General features: G+C 39.4%; 1 protein-coding gene across 1 annotated transcript in view; it reads right to left on the reverse strand.

Moving 5' to 3' along the window:
* LOC141917773 (protein mono-ADP-ribosyltransferase PARP8-like) overlaps window positions 1–23,895 on the reverse strand; it is a 202,622-nt gene that overhangs the window by 103,856 nt on the left and 74,871 nt on the right. Inside the window, 3 exon segments of the mRNA XM_074811265.1 lie at window positions 2,536–2,613; window positions 5,017–5,087; window positions 6,255–6,344. Coding sequence (XP_074667366.1) covers window positions 2,536–2,613; window positions 5,017–5,087; window positions 6,255–6,344 — 239 coding nt within the window.

The following is a 23,895-nucleotide window of genomic DNA, read 5'->3' on the forward strand; positions in this document are numbered from 1 at the left end:
AGAATAATTTCCCAAGTAGAAGGGCACTGGAAGAAAACTTTTATTATAATTTTTTTTTCCACTTAAGGTAGGAGCAAACCAATCCTTTTTACATGGTCATTACTCAAAGATAAATTATTTAAAGATGCATCAATAATTGCTGTCCTGCCTCCAAAGAGAGCACAGCGATCATTTCACAGATCATAGCTGTGGCTCACCTATCACCTTTGTTGGTCCTAAACCACATTCTTCTCTATCAATAACAGTAAAATACAAAAGGAACACTATGCAGAACACGGAACTGCTCAACATAATACTTTCTCCAATCTATTTTCTGATGGTAAGAGGTTTTGAACTCAAAAAGGAAACAAAGCAGTATTCTGGCAAATTGTAAGATCACAGTGTGGTCCCTGAATTAGTGACACAGACACGCTGATGTACACAGAGGAGACTACCAGAGTTTTGTATATCTGCATTTGCAAGTATGTCCTGTAACTAAAACACAAGAGAGAGGGAGAGAGTGCCAAAGGCAGTAGTACTACTGTTTCAATATCCTGTTCTCTTTTGCAAATGTGAAGATGGAGATTCAAAGTAAGAATTAACAGAGTCTCAGAGAAAGTGAATATAAAAGCTAAAAAATCTGATAACTTTTCTGTGTCTGAAGGGTCTGTGTTTAGAAAGTCTCCGTTTTTAATCTGAGACCTGATTCAGATTATTTTGTCCCACATAATGACCCATTGAAAATCAATAGGATTTAGGCTATTGAATCATTTAGCTACTTTAAAGTATTTCTCCATTAAATCCTTAGGGAGGATTACAAGCAGGTGCCTAGGAAGCAGATACAAGCATTTAATTTATGACCAAAAGGTCGTATCTTGTTTTCACTGTCCATCGAATGCCATTTCCCATTTTCCATGGTCCTTGTTTCATCATCAGTTGCCCTCTGGTCTTTCCAGCTGCAACCACCTACAAATGTTAGAATTATCCCTGACCTCCACCTTTTCCAAGTGTATTGCACACAATTACACTAGCATCTATTCCCTCTAAAGTCAACATTTTTGTCCCCATTCTCTGTGGGCACAGCACATACTTGTCTCAAATGAAGCAGCTTACCTTACTGGTTCCCCACATATGCAGTCAACTACTTTGTTTTTCCAATACACCTGATGCTCACTTAATAACTCTTACAATCAATTTCTTTGAAAAAGGACTGTTCTTTTATCTCTCGAGGGTCTTCGCTCATTATCTGATTACCTATTTATTTATTAAGTCCTCAATCTTTTTTTTTAAATTCTTCCTTAGAATTTTGTCTTTTGGGCCATGAAATTTTAAATTAAAAATTTCTTTTTTTCTCTCTTGTTAAATATACTTTCTGTGGTGTCTTTGGGTTTTTTTATTTGTTTGTTCTCCTTATTTTGCTTTTTGAGTATTCTATACTCAAGACATTCACAATCATCTGATATTTTATTTTTATTGCTGATTTAATTGTAATTTTACTGCTTTTTTTTTGGCCAGTTATCATTCCTTCAATTAAATGTACTACCTTAAAAAAATGACAACACCATATAATGTAGTTTCCACTTCAAATATAAGGCAACTAAATTCTAACCAGTATTTCCTATTACACAGCTCTGTTACACCTCGCAAAATGATTTACTGCTCTGTGTTCATATCGCATAGGCAGCATTAATATTCATTCATTCATTTGGGCACTGGCAGGCATTCTTTACTAAATGTATTTGCGCTGGTTCAAGAAGTAATCACTGGCTTCAGCCTCAAGGCTGAGGCAGTGACAACTTTCATAAACAGCTACCATAATTCATTAAAATGTTCATCAAAATAAACAGTTCTAATAACATAAGTGAGGAATGATTCCTCTGGGGCAATAGACTAAAAAGATAAGAAAAATCTGAATAAAGAGACTAGCAGCATGAAGCGCTCTACTGACATTGCAAAAGAGATTTTATTTCCCAATATATAAGAGAATGTAATAATAACTAATTCTGCTGAGGGAACAAGAAGTAAAGACAGAGCAGTACATTCATCTAAAATTATGCAGCATTTTTCAAGGTGAATTTAACTGTAGAGCTCAGAAAAAGAATGGACTATTGCCTAGATCAAAATTGTTTTGTAATAACCTTTTTACCATTAAATTCCAGTGCTCTTGACTTTACAAAATGGCAGTCCTCCAGAAGGAAATAGATTTGGATCCAGCCTGACTTCTCATTTGTATCAATAATGGGATATGCTTTAAAGAGTGAATATCTATTTCCTGGCAGTAAGCATCTGGCTTCTGTTTTCAAATGTCCTGAAGAGCACTTGTTTTTTCTATTCTTACAGCTTTACAAATGTAAACAAACTCATTTTAAATTTGTTATAATTATACGGTATAATATATTCAATGCTTCTACTATAAAACATATATATACATGACATTCTATTCTATGTTGAATAAACATAAGAAATTAATTATTATCATAAATTTATAACAGAATGAACCACAGAAGCTTTCAAATATTAATTTCTTGAAACTTATGCAAAAATATCCTCCATTACCTGTCCTCCATAATAAAATTCCTCAGAATCATTATCTCCCTCAGAGTCTTCTTCAACTGTGCTGTTGCGCTGTGACTCCTTAATGGAAAAGGAAAGTTAACAATGATATAAGCAATATATTTATCTTGCATTTATAGTTCTAATTATAACTACAGTAATTATGTTTTTACAAATAAGCTCTAAGCACCCTTTATTAAGAGATCTCAGACAAAACAAGCACCCACTAACTAGGTACATAAAAACACCCTGAATATATGTTGGAGAAATAATACTTTGTCTGGGTACAGACACAGTGTGATATTTTATGGAACTGGAGAATTCAGTAGATTATACAGGGATACTTCACTCTATGCTTCTGCTAAACAATAATTTACCCACCAAGAGAGGTTCTGGACTTAATTCATTTGGTGTTTCAGTGACCTAAAAAAAAATTTACCTTACTTTATTCTGATAAATCAATTCTAATATTTAAGGAAATAATCATTCAAGCCAGAGCATGGGATCTCTTAAGTTCCTTTCTGTGAAAAACTCTGACACACTGCAGTTTAATTATTATTTTTAACAGAAGTACCAGCCTGTTGCCAGAAAAGTTCAAACTTAGTTTTCTGACTAGCTCTGTTCTAAGACTTTGAAAATTAAGGATTAGAAAGTAATATGCTTACCCAAGTAAAACCTGCTCTAAATAGGCTACTCTATGAATAATTGCACTCAAGTAAATAGAACTGATCATGGTACAGACTGCAACTCAGTATGAGCTGAAGTATTATATTCTGCTTCCTACAAATGGAGCCTTTACTTATAATTATGTAATTGCTTGAAGATATTAATTCTTGTTTCCCACAATTCATTTATTATTTCTAGGCCCTATGCTGACAAGGATCCCATAAAGAATACCTGATAAAATCATAATTCTTTACTTTGACCTAAACATGATTTATTTATTGCATATTTTTTATTTATGTCCTGCACAGAACTGCCATAATGGAATAGAAATCGGATGTATGAATCAAAGATTAGAAGTTACCCCTAAATCCCATACATTTATAAATGTCAAATATACTCTTATCACCAACTTCTATGGTCAGACATTCTAATCCCGTTTCCTTACCTTTGTCTCTAAATTCCTGCTCTATTCACTGTATGTATACATAGAACAAAAATTGTATTTCAGCCAATTTCACAGCAATTTTCTAAGACAAGGCATAAAAATAATTTCTGCTTCTACTTTACTGAAAAGAAACAAAGTTACTTCAGTCTTCTTTGTTTTATAATAACCTTAGCTCAAGGGGAAGTCTGTGTTAAAAGAGAACTCAACTGAACAAAAACTTCAACACAAAGCAAAGAGAAATGAAACTCTCACACTACAGTAGTGACAAACCCATCCTATCCTAACCAAAACCTCTAACTGTCTAGACAACAGAAATGGTCAGTCTTTTATTTAAAGGCTTTTTTCAGTACTTACATACTCAAGTACCTCATTCAACTGGAAAAATAAATAGATAAAATCTCAAACTCTGTCCCATAGAAGATAACTGTATCTCAGGCTTTTAATCAAAAGGGTAAATTCTTACTGTGCTTGAATTTCTAATGTTTACAGAGCACTGAATACAATTATGAGGCAGCCGAAGCAAAATATTTCCAGTGCAGCTTTTTACATCAAATCAGGTTTCATCTACAAAAAAACCCAACCATACACATTATCGTATCTGAACATACTTATCTGCCTTTTTCAGGATCAAATACAGATTGGAGTCTAAAAAGCAGTAGTCAAGAAACAAGCATTCCAAACAAAGTAACCATTCTTACCAAAGGAAGTCTTTAAATCAAGCACTTGAATTCTTGATACAGTGCTCAATTTCTTGCCTGGGGTAGGAGCCTATGTGATACTTTCTTTGAGCCTGTAACACTGTCAATCCCTGTATACCTTATGTTAGTGCCACTTCTTTCTTGAGTTAATGACTCAGTGAGACTGGTCAGGGACCCATGCCAGAGGTACAGCACAAATACAACCATGACTGGAAGGCCTTAATACTCCAGACACTACTTATGATGAATAGTGTCATACAGAGGTCTAGAGACTTCAGCGGGACTGCTATAGGCCACATGAAGAAGCAATGAGATAATAAATGGGATGTGGTCCTATGTGCAAGACTAGGTTAAAAGGTAATGGCATCATGATCTACTTCTCTAGGAGAGCTGTATTTTTAGGGCAGATAGGGTCTATGCCACCGCTGAACAAAAAATAAAATAAATGTCAAAACCATATCCCCTAGGATGGGAGCATCCATATTCCAACTAAGTGATTCACTGGTTAATCCACATATGAAACCCAGAGAACTATGCTCACCTTATAAAATGTGTAAACCTACAGTTTGGGTAAGCATAGATTTGACAGGAAATCTATGTTAAATATTCATATTTTATTATTTTCTGTTGTTCCTTAAAATAACTTGTTAAAATATACATACAAGAAATACATACCTCTCCATTCTCCCTCTGTAATTTTGATTTTATGGATAAGCAATAGTTGACATCACTGGTTTTTCTTAATTCTTAAAAAAAATGGGAAAATAAGGAACATATGTGAAAAATGTGAAATAATTTTGCATATGCAGACTTGAAATACTTGGAGTAGTCAAGCAAATAAGGAACAAAAAGTTACAGATATGAAAAGCAACAAAGAGTTTACAGTACAACAATCTAAAATTAAGAAGCCCCAACATCTCAGCAGACTCATATTTTTAACAGTGAAATGAAACTCAGCTGGTCCATCCAGGAGATTTGCTTCTCCCAATCTGTAATTTACACTTCAGTGTCGTTCATTAATTTTGTATATGCTATAAAAAAACAAATAATCAAAATCCCTCAGCAAAATTAAATCAGATCATCTTCTATGTAAAATATAGGGTTTTATTTTATTTTAAATGACAGGCTTTATTTCTTTTTAAATTACAGAAATATTTGCAAGCAAGAGTTATCTTAAACTTCTGACTATAATGGCCAGTTTTTGTTTGGGTGCCACTCCACTGGCTTCAATATTTTTTATTTACATCAGTGTAAATGAGATCAGAGACTGAAGATCATATTGATTTTCCAGTGGAATTCAAAGTCATTCTGTGTTACGCAAAAAAGCCCTAAAGTATTATAATAATAAAAAGTCTGCAAAGTCAAGTGTTCCTATCTGATGAATTGCCAGAATTAAGACTGCTCTATGCAGTTTCTCCTGCAGCCTGAAATCATCAGGGAATTTGGCTGCTAAAATCTAAAAAATCTCTATGGAGTATGCACAAATCTTGATTATATATTGTATAAATGTGCCTACATGTCTGAAATGCATGCCCTTTCATATATTGAATACTTTTTGAAAGTATGGAAATAATTTTAAATGAAGAGGTTCCCAAAATCACTGGGAAAAAATATACTTTTTTCTATAGTCTCATTTAGTGAAACAGTTGAACCATTTTGTTTTAAATTTCCTGAAATAATTCACCAGAGGCAATGGTAGTTATAGACTCTTTCATCCCCCAATGGTGGAAGATTTAGTGGTGTTTTAAGCAAGTGAGCATGAAAACTTATAATTGAGAAGTATTAAGCACCTCTTTACCACAGCAAGACTGTGAGAACATATCAAACTGTACTCACATTAACATATCTCCCTTTAAGTACAAGCAACATCTTGTCTTTCCTCACAAAATAAAACACTCGGGACATAAGATTACCTGTAGCGATTTGGTGGAAAATTACTGGAATTGGCTCTGTTGTAACTAACACATCTTCATCATTATCAGAACTGGAAACATAAGTGTTATCTACAAAAGAAAAACACCTTGCATGGTGAAGTCCAGTTGTGCTCTGTCAGCCCCTTCCGATGTTGCTCATCCCACCCTTGTACCATAAGGAACCACTTCCCATGTGGTTAGGGGAGCCCAGCACTATCATCTTCCCGGTGTGTTTTTTTCTGCCAAGATTGCTAATGAAAAGAAAAATACCAAAAGGATGGAATATTTCGACCCAAATTTTATAAAAGCAAACCCCTGGAGTTTGTCATGCCTTTCAGGAATCACACCAAGCGCTGCTCTGAACTGTCCCAGAGGGCTTATGGGGGTTTGAGCCAACCTTTTCCAAAATGAAGACTTGTTCTATGCTTTTTTTCATGCCTGACACTAAAACTCAAGCTCCATCTGGTGTGCAGAGTGAAGGCTGCATTCAGAGCTGGGTGTTAACAGCCCATTATACAAAATACCTCTGCCTCATTTTGCCTAGTCCCATAAAGGATGTTCGAAGTATCTTCTAATCATTGGTTAACCTTTTTTGTGCCTAATTCAGGAAAAAAAATAATCTTTCCTCCCACTTAACAAAAACATTAAGTATGGATATGAATATGGAAAATCTATTCCAAATTTTCTTACAAAATGTGGAGATTAGGCTGTGATTTTTAAATTATTTTTTTTCTTTCCAACCAAATGTTTAGTAACAACAAAGAAGGAACAGAAAGTTTTTATGCAGTATCTGCAGAAGTTTATTTTGCATTAATTGCTGAATTGCCTATGAAAGTGTGAGATATGTTTGTCTGATTCGTGCCCACGTGAGTGATAAAATGTAATTCTCTTATGTATGGAACTCCTAAATGCTTTTGTACTTTTTTAGGAAATAAGATGTTATGTACATAGTTCTTGTTGTTAAGATCAATTGTTGTTAGAGGGGAGTTAAAATGGCCTCCACCATCAAACCAGATAGTGTCATGTCCAGACTTGTTCAGACTATGACTGCGAATACACCTGTGCTGAGTCATCCTCCATGCTGAGTCATTCCCCCCCTCTATGATGGAAACCCGAGAAAAGCCCGCGAAACTTGTTTACAACTTCGCAGACCCCTCAGGGAACACACCCATCCTCATGAATATGTACAAGGACTACACTATAAAAAGACTCGGTTTTGTTATGTAAGGTGTGTGTCTTGGTGGAGCGGAGACTCCCAGCACACCCAGCGCTGTTTGCTTGTCTCTATTCAAACAATAAATTTGGAGTTGGGTTTTAAAGTCTTAATGAGTCTGAACTCATTTATAACAAAAGTAATAAGATTTTGTTTTCTACTGATCTGGGCTGAATTGAAACATATGCTCTAGAGCAAAATGGCTGACAATTAAGATAACTGCAGATAGAGAGGCAAATAAGACAACTGAAACAAGGACTTGATCTATTATAATTTTGAATACTCCTGTCCCACATCAGGAAAGTGTGTGAACTCACTGTCCTGGTTTCAACCAGGATAGAGTTAACTTGCCCTGGGTTGAGAGGGAGCCCAGCTCGAGGGCCGGGTCCTGATCAGTCATTGGAGTGTTTCATACCATGTGATGTCATGTCCAGGGTATACAGGCGGGCGCGGGCTCTCTCTGGCGCGCAGTTTTCAGGTTCCGGTCTGGTCGCATGTTGCTGTGTGGGGGCGGTCGCCTCACTCAGTAAGCCACTGCTGCATGTTACCTGTTTCTTTTTGGACTCACTATTGTTACTGTTGTTCTATTTAGTAAATTCTTTCTTTTTATTCAACCTACGAATTCTCTTCTTTTTGTCCCTCCCCTATTTCACCGGGGAGGGGGTGGTGAACGGCCGGCCACGTGGCGTCTGGCTGCCGGCTGAGTTCAAACCTCAACACTCACACATAATTTTAAGCATACTACTGCAATCTCAAAACCTTTGACCACAGTGCTTCCAGTGAAATGTTAAAAATGCTAACATTAATGATTGTGATAGATAGTAAACTATTTGTTCATCAAATTCAGTTAAAACAATGGAGAAGTAAATCACCACATGAGCTATGTAAAGCTAATATTGCTACATTGTATAAAACTAACCGACTAACAGCAAGCGCTTAGCTGAACTAACATAATAAATCAAGGCTGTGTAGGGGGTAGGTAGAAGATATAGTGGTGCGTCCTTATCAGAGCTTTAACAGAGACATGTAGAGACAAGAGGCATGCAGAGACATGTCAGAGAACTACAGAGGCTGCGCAGAACCTTGGGGTGAAAAGTTCAACGGTGAGGAAGAGGAGATGCTTCATCTCTACGATTACTGCTGTGAGAAACTGTGGACTAAGGTATTGTTTATTAAGATTTATGTTAAGCTCAATGTAAAATTAGACGACAGAAACCACTCATGCAAACAACCACTGGACGCCACCTGTGTGAGATAAGATAACTGTAATCACTCACACAAACTTAACCAGATACTGCTCATGCAAGATAACCACCAGATTTCCAGGAAGCGACAAGAAACAGGACAAGACAGCCCATATAAGGATATATGAGTGAAAGATCAACTATGAGACAAAGAGGGAAGACTTCTTACTTCAGCCTCAACAAATACCAGGAGGCAGGAAACGACCCCCCCTAACAACAACTGAAGCATGCGCGGAGTACCTCCACTACCTCATGAGCACGGAAGTAAAGATGTATAAAAAGGGGACTATTTGAACTACTCAGCACGTCAGTTGGCAGAGCGCAGACTCCCCTGCCGTCCAGCGCTGTCTTTGCTCATATTCTACTTGCTATAATTAATAAAGAGTGAATTATAGTCCATTGTGGTCTCAATTTATAACAATTCCTGGTGCCGTGACTCGGATAAGGAACGGTGGGCTTCTGTCCTCCGGGGAGGCGCCCCGCGGCAATCCGCGGCCCCGCGACTGACAGCCTACCTCAACCTTACCGACGAACCTAAATTCTAGAATAGTGAGCAAAGGAGAAAACCGGTAAAATCCCATAAAAATTCTGTGCACGGGAGTCCGGACGAAGACGCAGGACGCGTAAGTATATTGCGAATTTGCTCGCAGGTTTGCCGTTCGGGCGGGACTGGGTTTCCTGGAATATAACGAATGAGAGGTTCGATATACTGAACCAAGCGAGTGTGGACTCTTAAGTACTGCGTTTCCCATCTCCCGCGAGGGATTGGGCCAGGAACAAGGGGAGTGAGTGAGTGTATGTTTGTGGATATTCCAGAAGATGGGGGCGAAGGGCAGCAAGCCTTCGACTCCCATGGGAAGGGTACACACTGTACCTAAGAATACCCCTTTGGCATATGTCTTAGACAATTGGAGGTATTTCCCTGGAACCCTAGGGAAAGATAAGCAGAAAATGATAGAATACTGTACTAAGATATGGGGAGGGAAGAAGATTTCTAAAAATACCTTTTGGCCAGTCTATGGGTCAGAAGAAGATTGGGTAAGACAGCAATTAAACCTCTGGGTCAATAATAAAAAACCCCTTAACCCGGAGGAGAGTCAGTATGCGGAAGTATGGATAAAAAGACCAGGAGCTAAACTTTACCCACTGAATGAAGTAAAAACTAAACAAAAGAAAAAGCAGGAAGAGTTAGACGAAACCCTTCTAACCCCCCCCTCCTTACATTCCTCCTCCTGCTCCCGTAGCCCCTCCCGAGGTCCCCAGAGCTCCCACTCCCCCACCGGAGTTGGAACAAGGGTCTTCCCCTCCTCCTAGACGCATGACTAGAAGTCAAAAAGGGGCAGCTCAGATGTCTCCTCTAAGGGAAATGCCCATGGGGGGACCTCAGCCTATGATTGGATATATTTCTGTACCCCTAAACTCGGCTGACCTACGAGATTTTAAAAGAACCGAGATGGGAAACTTGATTGAGGACCCACTTGGAGTGGCAGAAAGATTAGATCAATTTTTGGGACCAAACCTTTATACTTGGGATGAGATGCAATCTATCCTTGGTCAATTATTTACTACCGAGGAAAGAGATATAATTAGACGAGCAGGAATGAGACTGTGGGATGTTCAGCATGCCCAGGGACCCCAAGCAGATATCAAATGGCCACTCCAAAGACCTAACTGGGATAATCAGGATCCGGTGCATAGAACTCATATGCAAGATCTGAGAACTATAGTAATTCAGGGGATTAGAGAAGCAGTACCCCGTGGCCAGAATATCAATAAAGCATTTAATGAAATGCAAAAGAAAGATGAGAGCCCTACTGAGTGGCTGGAACGACTGAGGAAAGTCCTTCAACTGTACTCTGGGGTAAATCCAGACGACCCTTTAGGGCAAGCGCTCCTAAAAACTCAGTTTGTAGCAAAATCATGGGAAGATATCAGAAAAAAGATTGAAAAGCTAGAAGACTGGCAAAATAGAGGGTTGGATGAATTATTGAGGGAAGCTCAGAAAGTCTACATAAGGCGGGAAGAAGAGAGCAGCAAGCAACAAGTAAAAATGATGGTAGCAGCTGTCAGAGAGGATCGCAACGGGCGGACTGGTGAACACAGATCTGCTGGAATAAAACAAGGGAACGCAGTAGTAAAGAAGGAACAGAGATGTTGTTTTTACTGTGGAAAGAAGGGACACATAAAGAAGAATTGCAGAGAAAGGATCAGAGATGAGGAAATATTGAAAGCAGAATAGGAGAGTCAGGGGCTCTATATTTTAGGGGACCGGAGTCATCATGAGCCCTTGATAAAGTTAAAAATAGGTCCCCATAAACAAGAGTTCACCTTTTTAGTAGACACAGGGGCTGAGAAATCGACTATTAGGCAAATACCTGAGGGATGTAAAGCTTCCCCTGAAAAAGTACAAGTAATAGGGGCAAAAGGAGAACCCTTTAAAGTAAGCAAAATCAAAAATGTGATATTCGAAACTGAAAATAAATTTGGAATGGGTGAACTCTTGCTCGTCCCTGAAGCAGAATTTAATCTGTTGGGACGGGATTTAATTGTTGAACTACAATTAGAAATCAAAGTAGAAAATCAAGAGCTAACGGTGTCTGCTTATCCCTTGACCATGGATGATCAAAAACAAATCAACCCCGATGTCTGGTACTCTCCGGATACAATAAGTAAATTAGAAATCCCACCGATTAAAATTCAAATTTCCGAACACCACATACCTGTAAGGGTAAAGCAATATCCTATATCCTTAGAAGGACGGAGGGGATTAAAACCAGAAATTGATCGATTGTTAACACAAGGAATCTTAGAACCTTGTATGTCACCCTTTAACACTCCTATTTTGCCTGTAAGGAAGCCAAATGGAAAATATCGGCTTGTACATGACTTAAGGGAAATAAACAAAAGAACTATCACCCGGTTCCCTGTAGTAGCAAATCCATACACACTGTTAAGCAAGCTAGGACCCCATAACTCCTGGTATAGTGTGGCTGATTTAAAAGATGCTTTTTGGGCCTGTCCATTGGCAGAAGAATGCCGTGATTATTTTGCCTTTGAATGGGAAGACATAGAGACAGGCCGAAGGCAGCAATTGAGATGGACCGTGCTCCCCCAAGGGTTCACTGAGTCCCCTAATCTGTTTGGACAGGCCCTGGAAGAACTCTTAAAAGAATACCAGGTACAAACGGGAAACGTGCTGTTACAGTATGTAGATGATCTGCTCATAGCAGGGAACAATAAGGAGGATGTAAGAAAAGAAAGCATTCGACTCCTAAACTTTCTTGCACAAAAGGGACTACGGGTATCACAAGAAAAGTTACAATTTGTGGAGGAAAAAGTGAAATATTTGGGACGTTATTTGTTTAATGGCAAAAAAAAATATTGGACCCAGAGCGCATTAAAGGAATTCTAGAATTACCTATGCCTGTCACTAAGAGGCAAATTCGGCAGGCATTAGGGCTATTTGGGTATTGTAGACAATGGATAGAGAACTACAGCTTTAAAGTTAAATTTTTATACGAACAATTGTCTAAAGACAAAATACTCAAGTGGACCCCTCGGGATCAAGAGCAGTTTGCTAATCTCAAAAGGGAGCTAAGTCAAGCACCGGTTTTAAGCCTCCCAGATTTAAAGCGGCCATTCCATTTATTCGTTAACATACATGAAGGAACGGCATTCGGAGTATTAACTCAGGAATGGGCCGGACAAAAGAAGCCGGTGGCATACTTATCGAAGCTGTTGGATCCTGTGAGCAGGGGTTGGCCAAGTTGTTTACAAATCATTGTCGCTGCTGCCTTATTACTTGAGGAAACGAATCGCATTACCTTTTGGTATAAAGTGTGTATTGTTGTTTATATTCACAATAATTATTTCTCTCTTCGTATATTATATATGGAAGCATACAAAATGTACTAAAGGAAATTGTTAAACTCATGCAACCACACAATATTGAATATAGAAAATATGTTAATATAAACACTCTAGATATACGAATTAAGTGTAATAATTTGAACCGCAATTGTTATCCGTTTGCTTGTTCCAAGTGTATGGTATGCCAGGATAAATGGTGGACTCACTGTGAATGTGGATACCCTTCAATAGGGGTTTGCACACAGTGTTGGAAAATCCAAAGAACTCTCACTGAGTGAAAATCAAAGCAATTAGAGTCTAAACAAGAAATTATTTAAGAATCCCATGAGTGGTGGGAAATTTTTACCAAAGGAATAAACCCTCAATATTATTGTTACTATTCCAACGAACCAATCCCCTTTGTAACTGAAATCTTGGCTATAAAGTGTAAGAAGGGAAGTACCAACTGTGCCTTGCCTCATCCCATTAGTTAAAGCTGTAAAGTGGGAAGCCTATATAAACAGGCAGAAAGCCCAAAACAGCTGTTCTCCTGAAGAATTCCCTTGCTGCCGAGAAGATGGTACACCCCGTGGCTCGAAGCAACCGAGTCGACGGGCGAGGCAGAGGAGGAACAAACTGTGGAGAAAAGAATCAGAACAATGGGACACAAAAGCAACAATGGCCAAACTTCCCCAGGGATGATAAAAATATACTTAAATTGGCAAAATTGACAGACACCTTTTTTTCTGGTGTACCGCTAGTTTTGTTATTGATAATAACCCAAGCAAATGGAAACCCCCATGAACCAATGCTCTGGAAACTATATAACTTACAGGAATCTAGACTAATACAAAATCAGACCTCTCCGGGAAATTGGAATTTTACTGTCCAATTGTCTCAATGATTCCGGTCGATATCCAGAGAGGCTGGGAGGCGACGGAAGCCAACTCCAAAGCCTTCTATGTGTGTCCAGCTTCCAATCCTGGAAAGAGTTATTGCAACTATCCAGGCCATTTTTATTGCGGTTATTGGGGTTGCGAGACAATAGCCTCAGACTGGCCAACAAAAAGGAGACAAATATATAAGTATCACTTGGGGACCTCCAGGTTGCATTCCACCACAACATGGATCTGACGGCTCCGGGGTCTGGGGATCTGTAAGGGGGGTGAAATCATCTCCATCAGAATGCGACAGAATAGAAATTGAAGTTAAACAACCAGAAGATGACACATGGTTAATTGGCCGTACCTGGGGAATTAGATATTGGGAACCTGGAGCAGATAGAGGAAGCTTTTTCAAAATAATAAAAGAAAGGATCGTGAAGCGGGCAGGTCATGGTATGAAAACTGGTTTAATGTTTCACCTTGGCTAACCACTTTGTTGTCGGCTTTAGCAGGACCGCTTATTATGTTGATCCTGGGACTTATATTTGGGCCTTGTATATTACACTATATTTTTCATTTTATTAAAGAATGGTTTGACACAGCTAAATTGCTTATTTTAACCTCGAGAGTAGAATATGAAAGTGTATCTAATAATGAAGATGAAAATTATTGTGAATGTATTATGCCACGCGAAAATCATTATTGTGAGTGCTATAATAAATGTCGAAATTGTGAAAAAGAAATTGTTTACAAGAATGAAGATGAAAGTAGCACCTAATAAACAATAGGATAAAAAGAAAAAGGGGGGATTGTGAGAAACTGTGGACTAAGGTATTGTTTATTAAGATTTATGTTAAGCTCAATGTAAAATTAGACGACAGAAACCACTCATGCAAACAACCACTGGACGCCACCTGTGTGAGATAAGATAACTGTAATCGCTCACACAAACTGAACCAGATACTGCTCATGCAAGATAACCACCAGATTTCCAGGAAGCGACAAGAAACAGGACAAGACAGCCCATATAAGGATATATGAGTGAAAGATCAACTATGAGACAAAGAGGGAAGACTTCTTACTTCAGCCTCAACAAATACCAGGAGGCAGGAAACGACCCCCCCTAACAACAACTGAAGCATGCGCGGAGTACCTCCACTACCTCATGAGCACGGAAGTAAAGATGTATAAAAAGGGGACTATTTGAACTACTCAGCACGGCAGTTGGCGGAGCGCAGACTCCCCTGCCGTCCAGCGCTGTCTTTGCTCATATTCTACTTGCTATAATTAATAAAGAGTGAATTATAGTCCATTGTGGTCTCAATTTATAACACTGCGATTACTGCGCAGACGCAAGTAGGAGGAAACCTCATTAAAATATGAAGCGGGGGTAGATTATGAATATGTATGAGAGTCTCATTAATATACATCACTTTGTAACACATAAGCAAGGTGAAAAACTTCGGAAGTGTGCGCCGTTGGTGGAGCAAGGACTCCCCGGCCGCCCAGCGCTGTTTTGCTTATTGCCGCTTGCTAAAATAAATAATTGAATTTTAATTTGTCCTAGCTTGCACCATTTTGGCTATAACAATGATCAGTAAATTCAGCAATATTATTATTTGTATTATAGTGGTTCTTAGAAGCCTGTATCAAGACAAAGCCCTGGTGCTGCCACCCCTTTCTCACACAGCTGTGCACTGCCACAGAGACAGGCATGTGAGGCTTCCCAGCCCACTGCCTGTGAAACAGCCTTTCTACCACATTCCCACAAATCTACCGAGTCTGACACTATCTCACACCTTAGCCTAATTCCACTCCTGCACTGTCCCATGAGGTAATCTGAGTAATCTGTGCTCAACTCAACAAACATATATTGCATGCAGGCAATTGCTGCAGGAAGCTGACACCACTTTACCCTGAGCACTATGCTCCAGGGGGCACAGCAACCTGCTCCATCTGCTCAGTCTGTGACTGGTAGGCTACATGCTTGGCACAAGGATGTGTTTTAGAGCCACAGCATTGTGCAAATAAAACAGGGTCCCTCCAGCCATCTGCCAGCTTTCACTCCTCCCACTTTTGTCTGTTGACAGGACAGGCTGTAAACTGTGCCTCCAGGACAGCTGCATCTCAACCTCTCCACAACCTCTGCCTTGCCTCTATTTGCATGCTCCACCTTGCTGTCATCAGTTCAGTGTCAGCCTCACCATACTGGATGTCTCTGGGTATACAACACCCACCCATTCCTTTCCCAGGTTTGGGAGTGTAACTTACTGATATAGAGTCTAATGAGCTGGAATAACTAAGGTCAGCATTTCACTCTAAATATACCTAACACCATGTATATGGATGGGAGAAAGGAAATCCATGTGCTAGAACTTATTGCTGTATGAAAAAGTAGGAAAAACAACATATGCTGTACAGAATATACAATTATCAAGATATACATATATGGATTTTAATTATATTTTTATGTCCATTATTTGTCATTTATATACTTTTCACTGATAAGTTTTTGTTTTCCTTTTCTAATTTGGCAACCATTGGGTTTTTTTTCTTTCCTTCCATCAGTCTAATGAAACTTGAAATTAAAATACTGGGTTTGGTTTGCTTTCTTCAACATCCAGTTTCTAACACTCTACACCCAGGAACACCTCTCCTCTTAAGCCGAGTCTGCTTGGACCTAGTGGAGGGATGCAACAAACCACTCGTTACCAAACTGGTTCTCTCTGTCTCTGCTGCAGTCTAACAAGGTCTAAGAAAAGGATGTTTCTGTTAACACGTGTGTAATCCACAAATCACTGGGATAAAAGACTACAGCAGATCTACAAGTTTATGGCAGCCAACACATACCACTCAAAACATATATTCATTAGCAAAATGCTTGCTGCTGTAATGGTTCTCACAGGAGTCATGATCCACTCATATTAATGGACCTACAGTCTACTCACTAATGTTATATTCTATAACTGCTCCTTAGGAGCGCTGTTTTCCTCCAGTTGTGTCAATGTTATAAGAAAATGGTTACAAAGATACTTTGCTGGAACTGATATTACCTACCTCTAAAATTTTCTGTGATATTTTCACAATTTCAGCAATGTATATATAACTTTGCGACATTACAGTCTTAACACTATTCCTATTAAATTCTTCAGTGTGACTTTGTGAGCATACTTTTAGCTTTCACTCATAATTATGAAACATTCAAAGACCTTCCATTATTGAAAGTTGTCATGTCATAATATAGTTCTCATAGGTATGATTTAATGCTCAGCTGTTTGTAATCTTTTGATGCTTTATGAAGCAATTCAGCAATAGCTACACACTGTTATCAGCGCCAAAGTGGTGATGCTACACACATAACAGCAGTGTGTGGAGCTAGAGTATACGCAGTACCCAAAGCTCTTCTTGTAATATCTAAAATTTACTTGTGGTGGTATCTGTCATGGTTTAAGCTCAGAGGGCAACTGAACACCACACAGACACTCCCTCACTCCTTCCCCCTCGGGGATGAGGAGGAGAAAATAAAACAAAAGGCTAGAGGAACGAGACAAGGACAGGGAGGGATGACTCACCAATTATGGTCACTGGCAAAAGACACACTTGATTTGGGAAAAACAACATCAATTTAATTTGAACATCACCACCACTACTAATTTACCAATCAAAACAGAGTAGAACAGTGAGAAATACAACCTCATCTTAAAAACACCTTCCCCCCACTCATCCCTTCTTCCTGGGCTCAGCTTTGCTCCCGATTTCTCTACCTCCTCCCTCCGAGTGGCACAGGGGGGCAGGGGATGGGGGTTGTGATCAGTTCATCACCCGTTGTCTCTGCTGCTCCTTCTCATATAGTATACTTCATATTTGCTAAATTTCATGGTTAATGATTATGCTAGTAGCTATAGCTACTGCACACCTGGGGATAATCATAAGACTGGTCAGGTGAGACATTGAAATTTATAAAGAATAGGCTTTGTTCTCCATACCCTAGAAAATGACTAGAACGTCCTAGACCATAAAGACAATGTATAGAATTGTGTTGAGAATGAGTTATCTGACAACTTGACGAAGTGATTAATTAATCAGTTAACTTGGCAATGAAACTAACTTTTGGGTGTCCTGAAAGTGAACTATCTTCATTATGATACTAAAAATCACACCCCCAGGACAAAAAGACCCCTGCCCAGATTAAGACCCTTCCCCTGAGCATGCGTAGTAGTAGAAGCATTAGGTAAGCCATATTATAATTGTATGATAATCACTAACCAATCAGTATCTAATAGGCATGTTATGGAAAAGTACTAACTTCTGATTTTTGTGTATAAAAGGAGCATGAAAACCTGCTGTTGGTGTGCTTGATTTGTGGAAAAGTCCACCAAGCACTCAGGCCTGAATAAATACAGTATTTCTCCTGAGTGTGTTAAGATTGGGTTATTGCACTCCAGGCATGAATCCTCTTTTTTGGGTAACAGTTTTTGATGACCCAGATGGGACAGCTGTAACGCCTTGCCCGGATCGACTTGCTGACTCTTGGCGGGGAGACCCTGCTCTCTGGACTCCAGTGCATGCCAGCCTTTTGATCGGGGACTCCATGAGTACTCTCCCCAACCAGAGTGGGTAAGCGACACAACAGTGCAACACTTGATAAAAGAGATATTGTTTGGTATAAGGTTATGCATGCACTTAAGGGGGGGGATTGTTGGTAAAATAGGTAAATTCATATACATTTGACAGTGACGACTGGAGTATATGAAGTCATGGATCAAAACATTCTTTTTGGGTAAAAATATAAGAGCTCAGCCATCAAAAATGACTTCTTGTTCTCCTCTTGGGTGTATTATAAAATATTGGGGAAAATTTGGAGGAGATCCGTTAACAAGACAACGGCTAATTGAATATTGTACTAAAGGGTGGCCACTGTATAAGTTGGAAGATGGGGAAAAATGGCCCGAGAAGGGGTCATGGAAATATAGTACTATTTTGCAATTGATGTTGTTTTGTTGGTGACAAGACAAATGGGATGAGGTACCTTATGTTGATTTATTCTTTACTTTGAGAAATGATCATGAAACTTGAAATAAGTGTAAGCTTTTGGATTCTGATTCTAATGTAATGATGATGATGGAAGATATAGATAAAGAGCCACATTGTTGTGCTGCATGTAGCATTGGGAAAAGATGTTTAAAACCGAGTGATGAGGAGGAGGATTTACAAATGCTGGTGGCTCCAGATAATTAAGAAAATGATGCTGGAGGAGCTGGTGGTTTTAGCCCTATAGCAGGGAGAACTCAAGCACAGCAACACCCTACACTATTAGCTCCTCTTTGACAGGCTGTAGGTCCAGGAGGAAATCCGGTATTTGTTAAAGTACCATTTACTACTTCTGACTTAATGAACTGGAGGGAGTCAGCTGAATCATATAGAGAAAACCCAGACAAAATGTATCATTCTTTTAGAATGATTATTGAAAATCATGATCCAGATTGGCAAGACATGCAAGTTTTACTAAATAGCCTGTTGACCCCAGAAGAAAAGAGAATGGTATTAGAAAAAGCTGAGACAGAGGATGGGAGGATAAATGCAAGGGATAATCTGGCACGTTTTATGCCCACCCAGGAACCTAATTGGGACCCTAATAAAGATGAGGGAAAGCTGATGATAAAACACTATCAGCAATTAAAATTATATGGAGTTAAAAATGGAATTACTCGGCCAAATAACCTTGCCAAATTAACTCGGGTAATTCAAGGAAAATCAGAAGACCCCTCAGCCTTCTATGAAAGGTTATGTGAGGCGGCCAGAAAATGGGCTGATTTAGACCCAGAGAATGAGGACAACAAGGCAGTATTCACTACCTTGTTTGTAGGGCAATCAGGCCCAGACATTAGGCGAAAGTTACAGAAAGTGGATGGAGTTACTGGAATGACTATCTCTCAGCTAATTGAGATTGCATACAAAGTTTATAACAATCAAGAAGTGGAGGAGAAATTAAAAGACAGAAACCAGAAAGCTGCAATTTTGGGAGGCACCCTTGCTAATGCCCAAATTTCAACTCAAGGTAGAGGATTTCCCAGAAGGTGAGGAAAAAGGAGTAGGGGAGTAAGTAGGGGAGTAGGACATGGAAATATGATCAGACAGTCAGTACCCCTAGGAATTAACCAATGTGCCTTTTGCAGGGAGCAAGGACACTGGAAAAATGAGTGTCCAAAAAATAAAAGAGCCAGTCAGCCCTGGGAAATGCCTCCTGAAGCTGACTTGCTGATGATGGGAACTGAATCTGAGTGATGGGGACCGGGGGCAGGGGAGGAGGACTCCCCATCCGAGCCCCTGGTTCCAATAAAGCTGGGGAATGAAACTTCTGATTTTCTAGTAGATACAGGAGCAAAATATCCAGTCATAAATACTTACAAGGGACCTCCAAGTAAATTTAATATGTCTGTTGTTGGGATCATGGGAAAGACAGAGGTCAGAGCATTTTTGAAACCCTTGAAATGTGAAGTTGGAGGAAAAACTGATGCATGAATTTTTATACATGCTGGAGTGCCCAATACCTCTCTTGGGATGGGATTTATTAAATAAACTAGGAGCACAAATCAGTTTTAAGAAAGGAAAGATCCAAGTTCATTTTCCTAAAACTAATGGCTGTCAGGCACAAATATGTTTGTTACAAGCAGAATCGGAAAAGAAAGAAGAAGAACTTGGAAATGTTCCTGAGGAAATTAAGAATGCAGTCAATCCCTCTGTGTGGGCATCTGAGAAACCTAGAAAAGCGAAGAATGTGGAACCGGTAAAAGTTGAATTAAAACCAGGAGTTCGGCCAGTAAGAAAAAAACAATATCCTATTAGTATGGAAGCCAGAAAAGGCTTGGAGCCAATAGTGAATAATTTTCTTAAATATGGACTTTTACGAGAATGTCAGTCTGAATACAATACTCCTATCCTTCCAGTGAAAAAATTGGATAATCAAGGATACAGATTGGTTCAAGATTTAAGAGCGATAAATCAACTGGTGGTGGACATCCACCCAGTGGTTCCTAATCCATATACATTTTTAACAACGATAAGGGAATCAAATGCATACTTGTCTGTTTTAGATTTGAAAGATACTTTCTTTTGTATACCTTTGGAAGAAAACAGCCAAAAGATTTTTGCCTTTGAATGGGAAGATCCATCAACTGGGAAAAGAACTCAACTTTGCTGGACTGTGCTACCCCAAGGATTTAAAAATAGCCTGACCATTTTTGGAACAATCCTGGCTAAGGATCTGGAACAGTGGCCAGCTAAGGAGAATCAAATAACCCTTCTTCAGTATGTTGATGATATCTTGTTGGGGGCAGATACTATTGAGACTTGTAAAGAAAAGACTGTCAGCCTCATGAATTTTTTGGGAATGGCTGGGTACTGAGTATCAGAAGGGAAAGTGCAAGTCGCAAGGCAGACTGTAACCTATCTTGGATTTGAGATTTCCCAGGGACAATGAAGACTGGGAAATGACAGAAAAGAAGCCATATGTAGAATGGCCCCCCACAATCTAAAAAGGAGCTGAGAGGATTGCTAGGAATGGCTGGATGGTGTCGCCTGTGGATTCCAAATTTCGGCTTGTTAGCAAAGCCCTTGTATGAGGCAAATTAGGGTCCTGAGGAGCTGCTAGAATGGAGTCTGGAATGCAGGAAAAGTTTTGATGACATTAAACGGACTTTAATGGCAGCCTCAGCTTTAGGACTACCCAATTTGACTAAACCCTTTGAGTTGTTTGTTCATGAAAAGGGACATGTAGTGTTGAGAGTTCTAACTCAGCTTTTAGGAGACTGGCGAAGACCCATGGCTTTTTTCTCCAAACAATTGGATAAAGTGAGTTCAGGGTGGCCTGGCTGTCTGCGGGCAGTTGCGGCTACTGTTCTCATTATCCAAGAGGCCAGAAAACTGACTATGGGGCAAAAAGTAACAGTCCATGTCCCTCACGCTGTACTTACTGTATTGGAACAAAAAGGACATCACTGGCTAGCACCAAGTCACTTGTTACAATATCAAGCCCTGTTATTGGAGCAAGATGACATAACTTTAAAAGTGAGTACAATACTAAATCCTGCATCTTTGATGACGACAGAGGAGGAAAGTGACTCTAACCATGATTGTTTACAAGTCATTGAACAGGTGTGTGCCAGCAAACCAGACCTGAGAGATGCTCCCTTCCAAACTCCAGATGAAGAACTATACACAGACGGGAGCAGTTTTGTCATGAAGGGAGTAAGAAAGGCTGGCTATGCTGTGGTGACACTAACTGAAGACTGAGAAGTTAAAGCACTGCCTCCAAATAGCTCTGCACAAAAGGCTGAAATAATTGCCTTAACCAGGGCCTTGGAATTAGCCAAAGGAAAAAGAGTCAATATTTATACAGACTCCAAATATGCTTTTGGAGTTGTACATGCCCATGGCGCTATTTGGAAAGAACGAGGACTTTTATCAGCTAGTGGCTCACCCATAAAGTATGGAGCAGAGATTTTAAACTTGATGGAAGCAGTACAAAAGCCGAAGGAAGTCACTGTGGTACATTCTAAAGCACCTCAGAAAGGAAACTCAGATATGATCCGAGGAAATCAGAGGGCAGATGAAGCTGCAAAACAAGTGACACTCAGTACCACTTGCATTCTAATTACATTACAGGAAATACAAATAGAACCCCCAAAGTATAAAGAACAAGAAGATAGATTGGCTGAATTACTAAAATACAAAAAGGACAATGAAGGGTTCTGGATTACCCCACATGGACAATGTCTAGTGACTCCTGAAATCATGAAAAAATTAATGACTAAAACCCATGAAGACACCCCTATGGGAGCAGAAGCAATGGTTGAATCAGTAAGATGTTATGCAATAGGGGTCAAAATGTTTCTCATTGCTAAAAGTGTGAGTAACCAATGTGAAATTTGTCTTGGGAACAATCCAAAGATACAAGCCTGACCCCCTCCGGGAGAGGTAAGAAAAGGCCTAACTCCTGGTGAGTACTGGCAAATAGATTTTTCAGAATTGCCAAGGTGTAACCAATATCGATATGTATTGGCATTGGTGGATACCTTTTCTGGTTGGCCTGAGGCTTTCCTGTGTCGAACCAACAAGGCAAAAGAGGTAACAAAGCACCTACTAAATGAAATTATTCCAAGGTTTGGGGTTCCTTTAGGAATGTCCTCTGATAGAGGTCCACATTTCATAGCTGAGGTTGTCAGGGATATGAGCAAAACACCGGGGATTAGGTGGAATTTACACACCCCCTGGAGGCCACAATCCTGTGGACAGGTAGAAAGAATGAATCAAACACTAAAATGACAAATTTCTAAATTATGCCAGGAAGCCAAATTAAAATGGGTTGAAGCTTTGCCACTTGCTCTCTTGAGGATTAGAGTGACTCCTATAACTAGAGAAAGGATAAGCCCTTTTGAAATTCTATATGGCAAACCTTATAATGTCAATTTGACAGGGAGGCCTGAACAGATGCATATAGTAGGGGAAAAGGTGTTAACTGATTATCTTTTGTCTTTGAACAAGGTATTAAGTTCCATCCACAAATACGTACTTTTAAGAGCACCTATACCCCTCAATTCCCCAGTGCACTCTTTCTGTCCTGGAGATCAGGACTACCTACAGATGTGGAAGGACAATCCTCTTAAAGAAAAGTGGAAAGGACCCTATCAAGTGTTGCTAAGCATGAACACTGCTGTGAAACTCAGAGGAGTGGAACCCTGGATCCATTACACTAGAATAAAGAAAACACCTCCTGGACTGTGGACATCGGTACCTAAGGGACCTTTGAAATTAATTTTAAGACACAATTAATGAATTCCACCTGAAATACTGCTAAATCATTTGTTCATTTAGACTGTATGCAAGGGATATTTTTACTTTGTATCTGTATAATAACGGGGGGAATAGTTGTATTGATTTATTTGTGCAAAGAATTCAACTTGTGTTAAGATTGTTGAGAATGGAGATCAAAGTCTTGTTGAGCTTGTTAGTGTTTATATTAGATGGTACTGAGCCTCAATACTTATAGTAATGATGATCATTACAACTTGTTGCTTGATTCAGCATATGCCGCTTTGCAGGCAAAAAATCTATAAAGGAATGGTTTGAGACTTATGTTGTTTAAAACATAAGTCTCAAAGGGGGGAATTGATATAGTATACTTCATATTTGCTAGATTTCATGGTTAATGATTATGCTAGTAGCTATAGCTACTGCACACCTGGGGATAATCATAAGACTGGTCAGGTGAGACATTGAAATTTATAAAGAATAGGCTTTGTTCTCCATACCTGTCACAAATTGTTCATAAACAAGAAACTGTTCATAAAGAGGATGTCTCAAACAACTCAAGTGGGATGCCCTGTGGGGGAGAAGCGGAGCGAGCTCTGCAGAGGTGGGGCGGTGGGCTGTTTCTCTCCCCCTCCCTCCTG

The sequence above is a fragment of the Strix aluco genome, chromosome W (genome assembly GCF_031877795.1).
Source record: "Strix aluco isolate bStrAlu1 chromosome W, bStrAlu1.hap1, whole genome shotgun sequence".
Classification (NCBI taxonomy): domain Eukaryota; kingdom Metazoa; phylum Chordata; class Aves; order Strigiformes; family Strigidae; genus Strix; species Strix aluco.